We start from the raw sequence: 20,909 nt of genomic DNA, 5'->3' as shown, positions 1-20,909 counted from the left end.
CTTTTATTGTGCCTGAAAAACACAAGCCAATTTAGTAGAAAGAATTAGGCAACCCCCATCAGTTTTACAGTTGTGCCTATTTGCTTTGTGCTGGGCAAGGTTGCCCCAGTGGTTTCTTGAAATTTGGCTTGTGATTTTGATATCTCTACTTTAAATGGCTGTGCACTTTTGATAACTTGGCATTTCTTCACATTTCCAATTTGTTTTTGTTTCAGATATTATATACATGACTGAGTGATACAAGCAGAGGATACAAAGCTTTCAATAGTTTGAGCTTCTTTGTTCATGGTGAGTTGGTTCCCTTTCAATTCAAAGTAGTATTCAGTGTTCTCCCTTCTCTCTTTTTTACTACTAACGGAGCTCTCGCCCTCCACGGCTTCGGCCTGTGTGTCTCCCCTGGTGCATGCTGCACGCTGACCAGGTGGCTGACTACACGCGGTTGGGGTAGGCACCGCTGCATTAGTTGCCCTCCAGTGTTTCGGTACCTTGGTGCACGCTCAGCCTTTGTTACTTCAGTGCCTCGGTGCATCCCATGCGCACAGTACTTGGTGCTTTGGTGTACCTCTGTACTCTATGCCTACAACTATCCCAGAGCCCCTGCGCATGGGCTCAGAAGCCATCTTCTTTCAGCCGCTCCCCATCTCCACAGACTGGGAGGGACATAGTGGACCGTAAGGCACAGATGACCCAGGACCTGGAGACTGCCGCTGCTCCATCTGTGCCTGTCCCAGTCTCCCCCCAGGGGAGCTCAGAGTGAGCTGGAATTGCTTTCACGGATACCAGAGGCGCTCTCGATAGCGGCCTCCTGGAATGAGCCTGCTCTGTCTATCGAGGCAGAGCCCAGCTCCAAGGTTGCCTTGGAGGCTAGTATGCCCCCATTTTTGAGCTCCATGTCGACCCTGATGGGACGCACTGCAAACTTCTTGCAGGTCCCTTGGTTGACAGCGGCTGAGCCACGTCGGTCTGTGTTTAGGATGCAGGCTGCATCCATCAGCTCTTCCTAGCGTTCCGAGATTTCATGGAGGAGGTACACTCCTCCTGGGATAGTCCAGCCTCAGCACCCAGTGTGCTGAAGCAAGTGGCCCCGCTTGCTTCCTTGGAAGGCGGGGACAAGCTGGGCCTGATGGGTTTTTTCCCTGTGAACTCCACCATGGCAGCCTTGGTCAAGGCTCCGCTGGTGGGGGGGATTACCCACGAATCCTGCATGCCCAAACTCACAATGAAGGGTCACGGAGACGTACCTGAAGCGGGCTTATGCAGCAGAATCATAGGTAACCTGCCCAGCAAATACAGCGAGTATCCTGACCTGACCACCTATATGGACAGCATACTACAGGAAGCCACTCTCCCTGAGCCAATGGCTTCTGAGTTATGCTTTCTTTCAGGCATGCCACTCAAGATCTTCGGCCTTCAAAGGCAAGCCCTAGGCCGGAGCCTGGCAAGCCTGGTGGTGGCTCGCAGACAGCTATGGCTGTCAAAGGCGAGGGTCCCTGATGTGGATAAGACGGCTCTGTTGGATGTGCCAATATCCCTGGGGCATACCTTCGTGCCAGGAGTAGAGGAAATCCTGCAGTGCTCCCACCGAGAACGTGAGGCATCTCGACAAGCTACTCCCTCCCTCAGGCAGGCACGCACGATAACCCGGATGGTCCTGATCCCCACTGCTCTGCTGGGTGACCTGAGGCACCGCCTGCAGACCACCGCAGCAGCAGGCAACCGGACCCTCCTGCAATGAAAAGAGAACACGCCGTCGTGTGCCCATGCAGAAGCGCTCTAGAAGGCAGTTCCAGGGCCATCGCCACAGGCAGTTGCCTCAGGGGCTGAAGCCAGCAGGGGCCCTGAAGGTTTGCGGCCCCATTCACACAAGATCAGCTGCAATACTGACACAATTGCACCTTGGACTCCTGGGTGCTCGCCACTGTACACACTGGTTATGCACTGTAGTTCCGGACAGGATCTCCCTTTCGAGGTTTCACGGTTACACCCTCACGCAAGAAGTAGAGAAACTACTACTCAAGCTATCCATCCGTCTTGTAGAACGTACCTCTCAAGAAGATACTTTCTGGTTAAAAAGGGACACCGGCCTTCTCCCCATCATAGACCTGAGACACCTCAACGGGTTCTTGAGGGAGAAGAGGTTCCAAGTGGTCACGCATCACCACATCCTCCAATCTGTATGGCCGGGCAGTTGGTTTACAACAGTGGACTTGAAGGACACATTTTCACATTCGGATTCGTCCAGCGCAAAGAAAATATCTCTGCTTTGTCTTTTAGGGGAGCGTATTTGAGTTTTCTGTGCTGCCATTTGGCCTCTCCTTAGCCCCCCACACCTTTTCGAAGGTGCTGAACTACCTGGCCGTCTGGTTGATCTGTTCCCAGTCTCAGGAAGGAGCAATGGCCCTGTCAGTAGTGGCATACCTGAACCACCAGGGTGGGCTTCAGTCCCTGGGGTTACACCACACAGCCTTTCAGCTGTTGATCTGGGCACAGAAGCATTTACTATCCCTCTGAGGTGGTGAACTGGGTGACGGACATCCTCTTGAGGGAGGGTCCTCATCTGTTAGAATGGCAACTCCACCCTCAGGTGGTGCAGCACATTTGGGATCACTTTGGGGAAGCCCAAGTCGATCTCTTTGCCTTGGCAGAGGTGACTCATTGCCCCCTGTGGTTCTCCCTCCACTTTTGTGGAGGTCCACTAGGTGTCGACGCCCTAGACAACGAATGGCCCAAAGCGCTTTTGTATGCTTTATCGCTAATACTGCTACTCCCTGCTTTCGTAGATGTGGCCCCCAGATGGCCAGGAGAATCTGTTTTTCTAACTTTTACCAGCTGTGGCAGGGCCAGCCTTGGGAGATCCTGCTGCACATGGATCTCCTCAGTCAGGCGCAAGGCATCCTCTGGCACCCAGAACTGGGCAGACTCCAACTGTGGATCTGGCCCCTGAACAGGACCGCCTGTCCGCCTTAGGGCTCTCAGATGCGGTAGTTAGTGCACTGCAGACACTAGGGCTTCCGCAACAAGAGCATTATATATTTACAAATGGAGGTATTTTCAGAAGTGGTACATGGCCAGAGGCCATGGCCCTATCTACTGCCCCATAGCAATCATTTTACAGTTTCTGCAAGATCTGTTAGAGGTGGGCAGGTCCCCCTCTGTGCTGAAAGTGTACCTGGCAGCTATATCTGCATGCCACATCCCTGTAGACTTGGTATCCCCGGGCGCCCATATTCTGGCGACCTGTTTTCTAAAGGATACTCGGCGGCTGCGTCCCCTAAGAAAGGACATCCTTCCAGAGTGGAGTCTAGACGTGGTATTGGAGGCTCTCACTAAGGCTCCGTTTGCGCTTATACATTCCATAGAGCTGAAATATCTCTCTGTGAAGACAGCCTTTTTATTGGCCTTCACCTCTGCTAAGCGGGTCAGTGAGCTACAGGCTGTGTCTGTGCACAGTATGCATGTTTGAGTTAATGGAAACAGGCTATCGTTGCGCACAAACCCTGCATTCCTAAGGTGATTATGCTGTCCACTTGAACCAATCAGTGGAAATAGAGGCCTTCCATCCCCCTCCCTTTGATTCGGAGGAGGATGGGAAACTGAATTCCCTCTGCCCAGTGAGGGCACTGAGAGGTTATGTGGATAGGACAAAAGAGCTGCATCAGTCTGACCGGCTGTTCGTTTGCTATGGTGAATAGCAGTGACTGTCACATTGGATTATGGACACAGTATTGACTGCGATGATAATGCCAGCCTACCCCGACCTTTAAGGGTGGTCACGCACATTACCAGAGGTGTGGCTAAGTCATGGCCTCTCTTTCGAGGTGCCTCATTGATTGACAACTGTACTGCGACTAGCTGGGCTACTCTGCATACATTCACCAGGTTCTACCAAATCAATGTGGTAGATCCCTCTACGCCTTCATTAGGCACAAGAGTCCTTGAGGTTGTACGCACACACCACCAACACTAGTTGGCGGTAGCGAGGCGTCTCTCGTATGCTGTCCGCTGATGCTCCCTTGCGACGGCTTTGGTATACTTTTCTCGAAAGTAATGGTTGGTGGTCGTCTTTGAATTGAAAGGGAACTTTAGGTTACCGTAACCCTGATTCCCTGAAAGAGAAGATGAACACCAAACCTTGATAGGCAGGACCGAGGATGTCACTCCAAGGAGGGGCCTAACGGCAGTTCTGACATAAAATGCTCAGCAAATACCTACCTGAAGCAGGCGTATCCCTAAAGTATTGTTTGGTGGTTATCTTCTCTTTCAGGGAACCAGGGTTACGATAAGTAACCCAACGTTATAATTGATCAGTTATTTTTTAAGGCTTATTTTATATTCATCAATGTATCGTGTACCAATATGTATACATTTTTTAAGTATTTATTCATTGGCACTCAAATTGTCTCAATTTTTTAAATGTTTATACTTGGCAGTGCATATGAGTACATGCCCTTGTTTGTTGAGAATTTCCCCCCTGGTTGCACATACTTTATATATCTGGAATGTGGATACTGCACCTGCGTGAAAAAACTCAAACGAGAAAAACGTATTTATTCAATTAAAAAAAAAAAAATCTGTACTGGTTATTTGCTTTTTTCAAAAATATATTTATTATATTTTTGTTTTTGAATTCATGTTGTTTTAAGTGCTTTAATAGTACAATTATCTATACAAAACCCCAGTAATCAAAATTATTTCTAAAGAAACATTTGCTATTTTATCAGTTTCAAATATATATGATCTAAGTGTACATTATTAGATACAGAATAAAGGCCACCTTGGTTAAGGATATATTCAGCATTTAGACTTTCAAGTACACAGAAACAGCAGCAAAAACTGTAAAGTATATTGAAGACAATTACGTACATGTATTTCTCTCACAAAGTACATAAATAAAGCTGTGGATTGGGGATGTGAAGCCGTTAGATTAATTTCAATTAAATTACATTTAAGAAAAATATATGTTAGCTATAATCATGTGTGGTAAACAGCTGTAACATAACATACGTTTTATTGTACTGATATTGGAACAAACGGTGCATACACACATCATCGGTTTACATTGTAACACTGCAGAGTTTGTTGCAGCCATGGCTTTTTATCACATTCCACGTGGTGTAGTCCTAAATTTTAAAGTACCGGAATGCCAATTTACATTATAGATTTTTCAAAAACAAATTATACAAATTCATGTTTTTTAAATGTGTATTGAACTTGAGGTAACATTTAATAGGTAATACATGCATCTCACATTTTACTTTTAGAACTACTCCTCGACCCCGTTAGTGCTTCCAGATAGGTGTTTTTCTAACCAAATTTGGCTTGTTTTGAAAGCAATTAGCAGGTAAATGTTGTCCCTGGTGGTTTGGTTATGTTGTGGCTATTTTTGTGTATCTTTTGATTATGAGGTCATCATCAGTGCAGAACTTCAACCACTGCGATGCCCTGTATAATATTACTATAAACCTGTAGGGTGAACAGACCGGGAATGCTGTCTTCTGATTGGTTGCTGTAGAGCAGGGATCGGCCAATGGCAGCCCACTTGAGGTTTGGTGGCGGCCCCTCTAAGTTTCTTTATATGTGTTTATTTACATTTAAAAAAAAAAAAAAAAACATGAATTAGATCCGCCGCCTCGGCACTTGCGCAGCCAGCTTCTGTGTTGTTGTTGCTGGAGTGATTTTCTCATACCACACGCAATCTTTCAGTGGTTGTTAGGCAACAGTTCCAAGGCACGCAGCCAACGTCACGTGGATGTACGTAATCAATGCTTATGCAGATACTATATGCGAACTGCTGAGCCAGTGGAACCACAGAGGTGAATTTGCCAAATTAAATAAATTGTTTTAATTTAAGAGAATTTTTTTTTTTCTTGATGGGAGCAAAATGTACAATTTAATAACCACATGTAATGTTAAATGGGAATGGAACTTATTTTTCGTTGGAGTTTTTTTTTTTTTTTTTTCTTTTGAGAAACAGTAACGGGCAGCTAGTAAATGTAAATGAAATCTATTTAAATAGTTAATTATCTTTGCTGTTGCACAGAGAAGCACTGTTTTGAATTGTGTGTGGTTTTACATTGTGAATTCTGTGTGGTTTAAGATTTTTGACTGAAAAAACAATAGCAGCGGTATAGCGGTAATGCATTTGTTCAAAGATATCCATTTTTTAAAATAAATACAGTATACTTGTACTCTATGATTTGTGTTTCTGTAAGTACGTTGGTATTGTGCAGGTATTACAACCTGACAACCGAGTTAAACTGTTCAGCGGCCCCTTGTTACGTTGAGGTCCCGACCCCTGCTGTGAGGGTATTATCAATCTGCAAAAAAGAACAACTAGGATAACTGTCAAAACCACAACAAACCCATGAAATAATGGTTACCTTTCCAGTACAAAATGTAACCATTACCTCATGGCCATTAATCCTTTGATTCAGGCAAACCTGAAATCGATATTACAGCTGCATGTAGTGGCCACCCCCGAGGGCATAAAAGAGACTGCAGTCACTCAAAACGTCATCACTTTTCCTTTCACTGACCTGAGCGTGTTCTACGAACAGATAAGTACACAGTGTCATATCACTTATTGCAATTATTTTACATGTTTTAGTAAAAATGTACTTCACGTATTGTGCACTCAGCCGTGGTTGTTTGTTAGTCCCTCGACGGTCTTGTGTTTCGCGCGAAGCCGGCGGCTCTGCTGCCACTGCCCCGGGATCAAATGCTTTAAGGCGGATACCTGTGCTTTCTAAGCTGCTAGCTTCGGTTGAAGTGTAAAATAAAAATTGTGTTTTTTTATTATAAAAAATATTAAAATAACGGTAACAGTTTACTGTTTTGTGTTGGAACAAATTGTTTTCTCTGTTGTATTCTGCTATTTTTCACAGAAATACAAACGTGGCTGCTGGGCTCAGCTGTCCGGCGTTTGTCCCAGAGTTCTATAAGCATTTTCATAACAAACTGGTAAAGACTCTTAAGTTAATTCTTAAGTCAAGGTTTTGCGATAGAAAAAAAGTACCGGGATGGCATTCCGGTGCAACTACACCAGTGGCATTAAGAGATCTGCAGTAGGTGGTCTCCTGAGCTTATGTAAATTCCCATTAAAAGTACTGCCCCTAAGATTTTACACATTTAACCTTGGCTAGTCCAATTAAGGCAATTAACTAATCCACAGCTGCACTGTGATCAACAGCCCCTTACAACTTCACTCGTTAAGCACGTGCAACAGTCATACCATTTGTGCAAATACACCCATTATACTGTTTTTTGGTAAATGTAGAGACCAGAACAAATATTTGTTTATGTGGTACAAACAACAAAATATCAGCTGATTGTAGGCACTTTGTATTGCTAGACTGGTCTCCAAACTACTGTTTTTAAACTCTTTCTGCACAAAGAAACTTACTATAAAAGACAACCCGACCATAACCAATCAAATAGTTTGGGATTCTGAAATGGAAAACAAAGTAAATAGGGGCATACGAAAGACCCAGTTAACTGGTGTCTGTTGAGTATTTTCCCTTGTCCTCTCTAGAGGTCTGCAGTGTTGAAAGAGTTAACTTGTTGGTGTAGTTTTTTTTTTTTTTTTTGCTCTTCCAGTTCCTCTGGAATTTGTTGAGAGCATTATACACTATCATCCTGGTCACAGCTTTCCTAAAGAAAAGAAAATAAATACATAGTTGTCTGTATGGCAAAGTATAACTATCCAATGCCAAATTGGGCCAGTTAAAGTTAGAAATATTAAATTGCATGACAAAAATGTAAAGGCAATCACATTTTGTTTAAACGGTTTTCAAGTATGTGTTTGCCAACTGAGCAAACATGCAGCACTAAAGAGTTGAACCTTTTAGTAATTTCAGACCACAAAGTAAAGTTTGAATGAACTCAGGGTTATCTGACTTTGTAAAATATACACACAACAACAAAAAAGTGTGCTGTTATGTTTGTAAAAAAAGTGTCTGGTTAATTCAGGAGGATTTAATTCTAGCTTTCTTCCATGTCAGTTAGGATGGGTACTGCAGCTATTAGAATTGCACCCCTCCCCATGCAAAGTAACAGAAATCACACGCACAACTAATGCATACCCATGCTTTCTCCCAACTTTGTATCAGCTTCTCATGGTCACTTAGGGAACTTCTCCATTTACTGAATTCTCTTGACCAGCTATTTTCCATGGCTGCATCTATAAGGAAAATATTAGATCATCATGTTACTTCTCAGTGATATACTGTAAACATACATCATAAGGAGATCTTTTCATGAAACTCTAATTAGAGTAATGTGATTGCACCTTAAACCCAACACATACTTTTGGTAACAATCTGTGAAAAAAAAAAGTGGTTATAAGAAACCAATTTAAAAACGGACAACTCTGAATGTTTGAATTTGTATGGTAACTTGAAATGGTGTCTTAATACTGGTAACCATATGGAATGACAGATTTGGTAAGAAATGTAGCAGTAAACTACTCTGAATATATCCTTAACCAAGGTGGCCTTTATTCTGTATCTAATAATGTACACTTAGATCATATATATTTGAAACTGTGTAACTGGTTTATATAATCACAACTGAGTACTCTCCTATAGCTCCTCATAAAGAGATGAGATGAATGAGTCAGTGGCTGTAGAGAAGCAATACAGTAAGTACTAAAGCTTTTTGTTTTGCTGTTTATGTATTTGCATAAAGTACCCCTTACTGTTACAGAAACACACATTACTTCCATTATTATTAATTGATTTGGACATCAAAAATTACATGTTGGATATCAGAATCCTAATAAAAGATGTCTGTAATTTTGTAGTAAATATTAAATCACTGACCTTTACTTCCCAAAAGGATTAGGACTTTGGATGTTTCGTTTCTTGCTCGCGTTGAGGCTGTGCACTTATACTGGGCATCATATAATAACGTATCCCTTACCCAGCTGATCAAGTGCACTTTTCCACTGAGCAGCAGGTGTTTTTGCTCTGTAATAAAGTGTTCTAACTTATCTCCATTCTTCTCCCATTCAATGTGAAGATCACTGGGGCCTAAGAAATAAAAGTACTTAAAAAAAAATTTCAACTCCAACTGCAGCAACGTCTTAGATATATCCATGATCCCGCAAGTCAAGCATTACACTGATCAACAATCTATTTCTCCAGTTGGAAACCTATAATGACAGCTTTGGATAAGGAATTACAATCGCAGTTTACAATGGTTTAGCAAAGCAGCTGAAATATTTTGACTTAGGGAGTTCTGTAATGTATTCACAACGAAAGATAATCGTACAACTGGCACAAAGCAGTTGGGATGCTGAGAGGTGCCATGAGTTCTGGACAAATGGCTCAATTTATTAACTGCTATCACTCTGCAGTTATACCGTAAGGTTGCAATAACAGGAAGCAAAGATTAGATCTGATTACCTGTATAGGAAGAATATTATTACTACACACACACATACACCTCTGCAAGGCATTCATTGATCCCAACAAAGTAATGCATGCAATACATTCTGCTCAAAACAGATGGGCTGCAGTATATAAAGCAGAATCTCGGGGTCATTCAGCAATTCTGTACTTAAGACAGGACAAAGTTTTCTGGTACATTACTAAATAAATAAAAAGAAAGTAGGTTGCCAAATCATTTTGCTCCCCAATTACCACCCCAGCGCTGCCTTGGGAGCGGCGAAGACAAACACACACACTCCTACAAAACGTGTGCCATCAGCCGACTGTTTCTTTTACACACTGCAGGCCCACCATGCAGCCATCTCGGACCTACAGCATCGGAAGACAACAGCTCTGGGCAGCTTACAGGCAAGCCTGCAGGTGCCTGGCCAGACCACGGGTCGCTTGGTGCGCGGTGAGCCGAGGACAGCGAGGCCGACCTAAACCCTCCCAGATTGCGTTATGAAATGTGTTGGGGCAGTTCTTCCTTCCAAATCGAAGTTTCAAAAACAGTTAAAGGGGAACTGTAATGCAAAGTAATATAAAACCATTTCAGTAGAAAACATTTTAACTAAAGCTTTTGATGCATTTTCAACCTCTCCTTGAGCAGTATATCATATAAAAACCATTAAAACAAATTAACATTGAATTTATTGGAGCTCTCTTCTGTCACGCTTTGTGTGGCGTCCTGTCGCTGACTCGCTCTATAGTCACACAGTATTCTATTGAGCATATGTCGCGTTCCTATATTATGTAGCCATTGTTTTGTTATGGCCGTCCCTTGTTGGTTTAAAGGCTTAGGCACATATAAATACTTTTTGTTCCTATTTTTCCTTTTGTTATTTTTGGACCTGAATATTTAGCATTCCGACATAATTCACCTTGCCGGCGTTCACTGGTGTGGGTGGCTGTCAACGATATGACGTAACAGTGGAGCCAGAAAGGTTCCAATATGGCAGCGGCCTACCTTTCCAGCTGACCCAGAAAGCTGACAAAAAAACCGATATAATGGCCAAACGCGTGACTTAACAAAATTGGTGCAGCGAGACATATTTGTTATGTATACAAAGCATTTAGAGAGCCTTGTTGTTTTGAGTATTTCCCCTTTAATAAAAAGCTCCTATCAGGATATATAACATTTACACCAGATGAAGCACCTACTGCTAAATGAATATGCATCATTCATCATCCTGTTAATGTTAAAATAAAATAAAAAGAAATTAAGCTCAATAACTTAGTTGAGACAATATTGCTTCAAAGCCAGCTGTGAGTATTTCATTAATAGATTATTTGCTTTGCTACTGTGGATGTCTTAATTGAACTGAGCTATGTGTGGTGAGTTTATTATCCTTCTTCTGCCCTTAATCATGATATGTGTACAGTGATGTAATATTCAAGTGTACGTAGTGTATTGGTATGACTTTCATGTATGTCACTTTGAGCAATGCAGTGGCTGGAGAATCAGGGAAGCAGACAGAAAGAAAGCATTGAAGACACCAGTATGAATAAGGAGCAAGTTTTTTGGCTGTAGCGCGTAATAAACTCTGATGTTGAGGGTATTACTGCCATTATGTATCCATCGCTGGGAAATGCACTTTGCCTTGAGGGAAAGGAGTTCTTTATAGATCTGTTTTCTGACCAAAACAAAAACTGTTTCATCACATTTAAATATCATGATCTACTTTTTAAAGGTGTAAACTTGATTGTTCAATTTCATCATAGCAGGAAGAATTAGATTGTATATTACTGGTAAAATTAACCCATTAAACCTAAATAGTTAGCAAAAATATGAAATTAGTATAACCAACTAACGGAAACATGTGCTTTTTATGTCTGGTAACATTATTACAATAAACCATTGAGAGTAAAGCAGTAATGGTGGGCAAACAATGAAACAAGTGATTCAGAATATGATTAAACACTATGTGCATAACATTATTTTGGTTAAAAACGCTTTAAATGTTCCTTCCTTCTTCACACCTCCATTTTGACAAAGTAAGTTAGTGAAGGAATAATACTGCTGAAGTGTATTTACTTTTTGTATTCAGCCCTGGAAGATAAAGTTTTGTATTGTTATTTCAAATGTGACAGAAATGAGGAATGGCCCAATTAATCGTGAGCCAGCTGTGAAGTGGCACAGTACCACGTATATAATCATGTAGTCACTAAGGAATACAATGCATTTCCCAGGTTGTAACTTCACTCCCCAGAGAAACCACAGCTGTAGCATTTTAATCCAGCAGCTTGTCCTCTGGTTCCCCTGCCTCATATCTCATCATGTTGCATGCTTATTAAAGCTTTGCCAGAGTATCCTACTAGCAGATAGTAACACTATACATGAGAGTTAGCACTTTCTAAATGTGCTTCCTAAGTATAAACCATCAGGTGACTGTTAATAAGCAGGTGTAATGCCCCCTAGACATATCCCCACCACACACACACTTTTAACACTTTAAGCAAACATTTCCTTTGCAAAGACAACTTTACGATAATTACCAGTTTTACTTACCCATCTTATCATGAAAAATAAATGGTTATTTGGAAACTAGGCCATTTCATTTATTTTTATCCTGTGACCTTTCATTTGAGATATGACATCTGATTGTGTTGGAAAATGCAACTTTGCATATTTTTTGTATTACAGATTCATTAATAAATGTAGTTCCAACTCAGCTACAGCCACCCGGGGTTAATTTCTGAACCTTTTCGAACACTTTCCAATGCCATGTCACTCAAAAATACAGTACAATTTCATCTCTGCCAGGGCATAAGATCTTCCTGTGACCCTTGAGTTTAACTGCCAAAATACCCTTCCCTTGAATTCAGATTGAATTTTATCTTGGGATTTTCAGTAAGTATGCAAGTTTTTAATGACAAAGCGCAATTTATGTCTTCTCATCAAGCATACCGGTAATTGTTTTGCTTTAACTTTGACTAGACAGGGTATTCACAATATTCTTACATCTGCAAAGGTCCCTTACTGAGAAAACACAACATAGAATGTATTCATCCACATTGACCCTCTTTTAAGCCAAGTATGGAATGTGTAATGTTGTGAAGTGTGTCGTCTCAAATGTTTCTAGACAATTCCATGAAAATGTAACATTTGGATAAGTCATCAATATTATGACACATACTCTACTGTTGCTGTGCATGTCTTCAAGAAGCGCCACATTACCTGATATTTGCACATGCCATTTTTATTCACTAATTAAACCACCTATCACTACAGTCAAGTTTCCTGAACGTTGTTCTAAAACGAGCTTTATTTATTTATTTTAAATCCCCTTGTGGTCGTGAGGCAGTTTTACTTGCATGCAAATATAACGTTCAGAACTTTAGAATATTGAGAGTACTGGTAAACTGATGCGTCCTCCAACACAATGAGAGTGGTGGGGAGTGAAATGACTGGCGGAATTCCCCCAACTGATTAATAATCCAAGACGTGGATAAAGAGAGCCGACCAACTACAGCAGTGTTTCAAAAGGGATTTGCAGTAAGAACATACAGGAAGCAGCAACAACAACGTGGCCAATGTGTTATAAAAGCAAGGGTTTGAGTGCCAAGATTACTATTATTTTTTTTGTGTACAATTATATCTGAATATCGATACTAACAAGCTTTATTTTGAAAATATTTATTTGGTGCTTATCCATGTATTTGTAAGTTCAAGGTCACACTGCTGTAACCTGGGTACTATTGTTTCATGCCAAATCAACCAATTGACAAGAATATCCACACCTGACTTGTTTTCAACAAATTCATGTCAGTGCTCGTGGCATGTATGTTATGGCCATATTTTTTATCTTATCTTATTTTTTTTTGTAACATTTTCATGACCACATAGTCATCTTTATTTAAGCCAATGCAAAATTTGAGGAAATTAGAACATGGAATTTTCTAATGTTCAGTAAAAAAACAACAACAACAACAAAAAAAAAAAAAAAAAAAACACATTTGCATGTGTTCCAAAAGGCTTCAGTTTGCTTACCAAGAAATCTTTTGGTAAAACTTTTTAGAACATGAAAGTACTGTTATATCAGACCAAGTCAGAATTGCATTTCATTTTGCATACAAACCAAAAATACTGAAATGCCATCTTTTCTATGCAAGATATATAAGGGCTGTCAGTGATTAAAGAAAAAATAATCATGATTAATTCTGAGACAAAAAGTTAAATCTTTAATGTTCTAATCGCATATTTAACTGATACAATTACTGCATCCATCTCATTTAAGTTTGTTATTATTATTATTATTATTATTATTATTATTATTATTATTATTATTATTATAAAAACAATCCAACATAAAACCCGTTTTCCTATTTCTGGATTCTGGGTCCTATTTGTTCCTCCCTCTTTATAGTTTTATATTTATTTACAATCCAGCATTTGTTGTTAAATGGTTTGAACCAACTGCTAAATCACAATGGAGTCAGTTTATTATTACTCACCTTACTGCATTTAAATGATCAGTTTCCTTTACTCAAACTGATGTTTTTCATTGCCATTTAAATAAAAATAATGTAAAATTATATTTTATTAATAAATTGAAATAGCCTAAATAAAACAAAATATTGACTGAGTAGCGGTTATAGCCTCCATAATTGTAAATAATATTGGTATTGTGTTTCAATGTAAAACAAAGCTACAATGTTAATGCCTCTGCAGTCGGTAGCTATCCAGCCGCACTGCTTATAGTATCGTACTTCGCTTGATTCATGGGTTTGCAGCAATCCTGAATTTCTAAGAGTACTTCAAAAGTCCTTCAGTTTGAGTGCTTTGCTACATAATGCGGTTCTGTGTCTAATTTTACGTTCAAAACAATGACGACACTCATTCAATCCTGGCATGCACTCGAGTGTACAAAAATGCTGCCACAGGAACGGTATGCTGAGAGGAACAAGACAGAGTGCGATTACATTCTCCCCAAAAATGTATGCATTAAATCGCAGAAGTTAACTGTGATTAACTGAGTCCTAGATTGAACAGTTCTCTGCTGTACTGTCCACTAATCTCAGTAATTCTAAGAGTACAAAGATGTTTTCCATAAATGGTATTTTTATTTTCTGTATTCTTGCGGTAGTAGTAATTTTGCCATGAAAATTGTTAATATAAATTTCCACTGATACAATTCCATTTTAGACCAATATAGTAATAAAAAGCATAGTTTTAGTTGCCATAAAACAGTCCATACATGTATCCCTATCAGAGTCAGAACCCCTAAGGTATGTCATTTGAAGAAATACATATACTTCTACACCCCATCCTTACTTATGAAATAATTACTAAAACAACATTTTCAAGGTTAATGCCATCCAAATGAGACCACTGCAAGAGCAGGAAATAAAAAGTTATGGATGTGTTCACTCACCAGTGGCTTGACAGAAGAGGTGGAATGTTCCGTGGCTATGAACAGTCTGCGCCTGGTCACTTAACAAAGGTGGCAACAACCGGACTACAGAACTCTCTGCACTAGACCAAAGCTCAGGTGGGGGAGTAGTGGGTGAAAGAGGAGGATCGGTCCCAACAGAAGACAAGGATGAAGAGTCAACAGGAAAGAAAGGCAAGGGAAAGGCTGCGAGAAACAAAGGTGTAAAAACATAAGTGCGCTCTAAGGATGCAGGCCAAAGAAGAAATGATATCAACTACATATTACAAAAAAGTTTAGGACAGAGCAGGAATGAATGAGTGAGGATGTGTGGCACTCTCATGGAAAGATGGAACCAGGTAAAGTGTATGAGATACTTGCTGCTACCTGAACCCTATTAATAACAGGCTTATTTTCAACTACAATAATGGAACCTTATGGCAGACACAGTACCACTGTATAGAAACGGTATGCTGAGAGGAACAAAGATTGTACCAATAAATGGACGTTCAAAACATTTTTCACATTAAATAAAACTCAATTCTTCTATTAAGCTTGTTAAAAAGTATTTACTATACATGTGTAAAGCCCAGCCCCCCCCCCAAAAAAAAAACATGGTTATCTTCATATATATTCTATGGTAGGGTCAAATATAACACCCAACATTATTCTTCGCATGACAGAATTATTGTATTCATGGCATGTAACTACTGTATTTATTTGAGATGTTTCAGTTTTCTTTTATATACACCAATTAAGAAAAATAGCTCCAGTACATGACAGGATTATGCCATGAAATGTTACCTTCTTCAAGTTACTTCTCGCAATACAAAACCTTTACACTGGGAAATAAACATATGACAAAATCTGTACAATATAAACAATAACATCAAGTGTGTGGGCAATGACTGACAGTTCTGCAAGGCCCGGTTTGTACACCTGTTGTTTTTTTGCACTGCAATCTAACTCCAGTGTTTTATTCCAGAGGTACTCCAGATCTGGCTACACATTCTCAAAGTATACACAAACACAGGTTATCATAATGAAGAACCTTTGTATAATGGTTTTGGCTCACAATCAGCTGCTGTTACTTTTATTCTCCCAGGCTACTTTTTCTTCATTTTAGCATGCGATTTTGTTCATCCCATGTAACATGCCCTTGTGATTTCAGTGACTGGATGCACTAAAGCAACAGCATCTGCAGCTTATTAACAGCATTGTATGTAACAAGGCATGAACAGAAACAAAGCAACATCCCTGAGAATTTACATAAAAAAGAAAAAAAAACAAAAAAAACAAATCCAGTCAACCTGCATCAAACACAGCACAATGCACAGGTACATTTCAATATACAAATTATGTGACAACCAATTTAATATATTACAAATATAAAAAGTAACATACTCCAATTTGGAAAACATTAATGTTAGTTACCAATTTGATAAATTAAGTTTCCAATTTGGAATTCAAATTAAATGGCAAATTAAAAAAAATAATAAATTGCTGAATGTAACGCAGGTTGTCGAAATTAAAAATATTTAAAAAATACATTTTAAATGAGTCCATGATAATAATTCATCTCATACAATATAAACCTATAGATTTACTACCATAATGGAAAAGACGGGGTCACACAAGTTAGAAACCCATTGTCCCAAAAAAACAAACAAACAAAAGTCTATAGTGCTTCTAACCCTGATTCACCATGGAGTTGAAAGAGCCAGTAAGCACAGCAAAAAAAATAAAAATAAAATATAATAAAATACATAAAACTAAAAAAAAAATGTAAAAACTCTGGCAAGCAAAGCATCTATCAGCAAGGCGCATCTGCATCAGCATATTCAATGGGTTGAGATTCACAAATGACATCAAAAGGCTTGTCTTTGCTCTCCTGAGGCTCTTCCAGATGTTTAGTAGTTGGGATTTTGCCATTGCTGCAGTCAGGTTCCGTTTCATAACCTGTGTCCCTCAAACCCTTCTGCTGAGCTCCGTTCTGGTTGTGTGCCTCAATCTGCACAGTCTTTTCCACTATTGGCTCTATCAAACCTGCTTCACAAGCCATGTATTCAGGCTTGGCCTTCTTGTTGCTACCCAACAAGGCAGCACGCAGCTTAAGGCAGGGGGGTGGCAGGAACTGCATGTAGCAGTTGTAAGCCATTAACGCCAGGAAAAGAATAAAGAAGAGCAAAAACAGTAACAAAAGGGCATTGCTATTATTTGACTTAATGTATTCAGTGGAAGGATCTTTAGTTTCAAGGTTAGGAACATCTGATATAGGGATAGGAAGCGTCCACAATGTTTGTACTGTGGTGCTTGACGTTGGGGTTAGTTTTGTTTCAGTTTGGGAAGGCAATGTGGTGGGAGTAGTAGAGCCTGGTGATGTTGAAGTTAGTGTGGATTCGGCTGTATTGGCATTACCTTCTGTTTGGATCACAGGATTGAGGGGAGTGGTGGTTGTGGTGGCAGTGGAGGTGGGGTCTGATGTTGTAGATGGAACATTCAAGTCAAAGCTTAAGACAAAACCAGCCACCAGCTGGGCAAAGCTACTGCTTTTCACTTGCTCTTCTGACCAGCATTCATAGTTACCCAGGTCCTGTTCAGAGACACTCAAAATGAGCAGACTGTCACCTCTTAGCAGGTGATACCTGGAGTCTTCAACAGACAGAACGGTGCCATTCAACTTCCAAACTACTTTGGCTAGATTGGACTTAAGCTGGCACTGGAGTTCGGCTGCATTTCTAGGCTTTACAATAATCTTCTGGTAGTCATCACTGGATACATATTTTACTGCAGAATATTGGAAAGAAAGAAAAAAAGTGAAAATTGTGTTTAGTATTGAAGTTCACTTGGGGTAAGCCAATTACAACTTGGATGTAGTTGTAAGGTCACATTCTTAATGTGTGACAAGTGATTTACTTACGCTAAATGACTACATTACCCCAGTAGCTGCACGTTTACTGCATTCTTAATATTACAGCCTGATTTTGACAATCACTGGTTAATATAATAAAATAAGCAATGATGCAGGCTCCCAAGTGGTGCATCTGGTAAAGGCGCTCCGCGTGGAGTGCAGGATGCACCCTGTAGCCTGGATGGCATGGTTTGAATCAAGGCTATTTCACTGCCGAGAACGGGAGTTCAGGGTGCAGTGCCCAATTGGCTGAGTGCCGGGGGGGGTGGGGGGCCGCGAGCATGTGGGCTTGCCTGTAAGCTGCCCAGAGCTGCGTTGTCCTCCGACACTGTAGCTCTGAGGTGTCTGCATGGTGGACCCGCAGTGTGAAAAGAAGTGGTCGGCTGACGACACACGCTTCGGGGGGTGGTAGCGGTGAGCCGAGCCTAAAAATAACTGGCCATTCCAAATTGGGAGAAAAAATGATAAAAACAATTGGCGACTATTACATTTTAAATAAAAGAAAAAAAAAAAGAAGCAATGATTTTCAAATTTATATTTCCACATATGTGAAATATATACAAAGATTAAACATCAAATGTAAAAAGTCTCCTTCTCATACATACCTCGTGGACAGACATTTGCATCTCCATTTAAGTTCTGTATAAGATTACTGAAAAAAAAAAAAAAGAAAATAATCTTTTTTAAAAGTAAGCAACTTGGCATTTTTTTTTTGCTGGTCTACTAACTATGCAAAATGAAGCAAATCAATTATATGCAATTCAGGTTATCCAAACGGGGGTTTCATGGGCCAACAACTGTACTGCACATAGCAAGGCCGGGGAAATGTAACAAATACTGTAAATATACCTTTTTCTACTTTCATGGTCTTGGACCACACAAGAGTTGTCTTCAGAGTCCCAGGCACAGTATGGGTCCCGGGATAAAATGCAGTCTGCACAAGACAGGTATTTTTCACAAAATGCAGTTGGTGACTGAACAACTCCAGCATCTGAACCAGCATACAACCACTTCTTCTGAAAAAGTAAATACTCTTTCTTAAAACACTTGTAAAAATCTAATTGTAGGATACTTGTTTTACCAAATCCTCCTTCACTTCCACTGCTTTGAACAGGACTTGGAAAAAGCTTAAAAGCTTAGAACTGTTATTCACTGGTAGGATGTCTGGAAAAAGCTTATACCAACAGACAACACACACACACACACACACACACACACACACACAGTGTCTATAAAAAGTCTACACCACCTTTCAAAATTGTCGCCTTTTGTTTGCTTATAGCCTGGAATTAAAATGCATTAAAATAGTTTTTTATTTTTATTTTTATTTTTTATCTACACATCCTACCCCACAACTTCCAAGTGAAAAAAATATTCTAGAAATTTGTAGAAAATTAATTAAATAAAAACTGAAATTGCTTGGTTGGATAAGTATCCACCCACCTTGTAATAGCAATCCTAAATTAGCTGAGGTGTAATCAATCGCCTTGAAAATCACACACCAAGTTAAGTGGCCTCCACCTGTGTTAAATTGTAGTGATTCACATGATTTCAGGATAAATTCAGCAGTTCCTGTAGGTTCCCTCTGCTGGGTAGTGCATTTCAAAGCAAAGACTCAACCATGAGCACCAAGACGCTTTCAAAAGAACTCTGGGACAAAGTTGCTGAAAGGCACAGATCGGGATGGGTATAAAAAAAAAATATCAAAGGCCTTAAATATCCCTTGGAGCACAGTCAAGACGATTATTAAGAAGTGGAAGGTGTATGGCACCACCAAGACCCTGCATAGATCAGACCGTCCCTCCAAACTGGATGACCGAGCAAAAGAGACTGATCAGAGAGGCTACCAAGAGGCCAATGGCAACTTTGCAAGAGCTACAGGCTTTTATGGCCAAGACTGGTCAAAGTGTGACAACAATATCCCAAGCACTCCACAAATCTGGCCTGTATGGTAGAGTGACAAGAAGGAAGCCATTACTCAAGAAAGCCCACTTTGAATCCTGTTTGAGGTATGCAAAAAAAAACCAAAAAAAAAACCTCAGGAGACTGTAGCCATGTGGCAAAAAGTTTTGTGGTCTGACAAAACTAAAATGGAACTTTTTGGTCTAAATGCAAAGCGTTATGTTTGGCGCAAACCCAACACAGTGCATCACCCAAAGAACACCATCCCTACTGCGAAACATGGTGGTGGCAGCATCATGTTATGGGGATGTTTCTCATCGGAAGGGACTGGGGCACTTCTCAGGATAAAAGGGAAAATGAATGGAGCAAAGTACAGAGAAGTCCTTGAGGAAAACCTGCTGCCCTCTGCAAGAAAGTTGATATTTCAGTTTTGTATTTTTAATATATATTCTTTTTCTCAATAATTTTTTTTTCCCCTTTAATAATGTGGCATATGGTGTGTAGATAAGTGGAAAAAAATCCTCATTTAAATGCATGAAACTCTGAGGCACTGACACAACAAAATGTGAAAAAAGTTCAAGGGGTGTAGACTTTCTATATGCACTGTATATACATACATACACACACACACACACACACACACCAGTATAAAACTAAATCTGAATGCTAGAAAGTGAACAAAAATGGTCTATTCTCAGACCTGCTTCAAATAGAAACAACTTATGAGAGCTTAGAATAAGCAAAGCGCAGAATGAAATTAACAAGACGAAAGCTACACTGTTGAATGGCTAACTTATTAATGTATCTTCCGGTCTCCTTGAGATTATTAGAAAGCTTCAGCATTTAAGAATGGCCTTGTTTACATTCCCAACAACTAATTTCACTTACCCCCCGAGATGACAAAAGCAATGTCTTAATTGGTTCAAAATTTGTGAACAGTTGTATTTCTTCAACAACATGTACTTCATTGTCATAAATTATGGCTTTCTGCAAGACTCCTTTATCTGTATATAAAAAAAAAAAGTAAAAAAAAAAAAAAGGTTTTCTATTGATTGTTTAAATGACTCTAGCATATCTTTTCTACAGGCCAACAGAATGATGACTCAGCATAACACAAGATACCAACAATTCATGATTGCCCTCAACAGTCTCTTTAAATTCACCTTGTCTAGTGACATACACCCCCCACCATAGAGCACCATTACTCTCAATAACTTGGACTAAACAATGGCTACAGTAAGTTTTATCAAAATTGGAAATAAGGTTGTCCAACACTAGCACCAACAATGCCTGGAC

The 20,909-nt window shown here is 40.0% G+C and overlaps 1 protein-coding gene across 10 annotated transcripts in view; it reads right to left on the bottom strand.

Annotated features, from left to right (window-relative positions):
• Positions 1-20,909, bottom strand: part of LOC121315769 (semaphorin-4D-like) — a 71,435-nt gene that overhangs the window by 2,201 nt on the left and 48,325 nt on the right. For 6 of the 10 annotated variants that reach the window (XM_041250195.1, XM_041250159.1, XM_041250239.1 and 3 more), the window contains 4 exons: positions 20,502-20,617; positions 18,561-18,727; positions 18,317-18,363; positions 15,014-17,587 (listed from right to left, as the gene is read on the bottom strand). In XM_041250195.1, coding sequence (XP_041106129.1) covers positions 16,614-17,587; positions 18,317-18,363; positions 18,561-18,727; positions 20,502-20,617 — 1,304 coding nt within the window. In that variant the 3' untranslated portion in view covers positions 15,014-16,613. The other 4 variants (XM_041250203.1, XM_041250231.1, XM_041250222.1 and 1 more) reach the window with 3 other exon arrangements.

This window comes from Polyodon spathula, chromosome 1 (genome assembly GCF_017654505.1).
Source record: "Polyodon spathula isolate WHYD16114869_AA chromosome 1, ASM1765450v1, whole genome shotgun sequence".
Classification (NCBI taxonomy): Eukaryota; Metazoa; Chordata; class Actinopteri; order Acipenseriformes; family Polyodontidae; genus Polyodon; species Polyodon spathula.
This window is presented reverse-complemented; position numbering and strand designations above follow the sequence as displayed.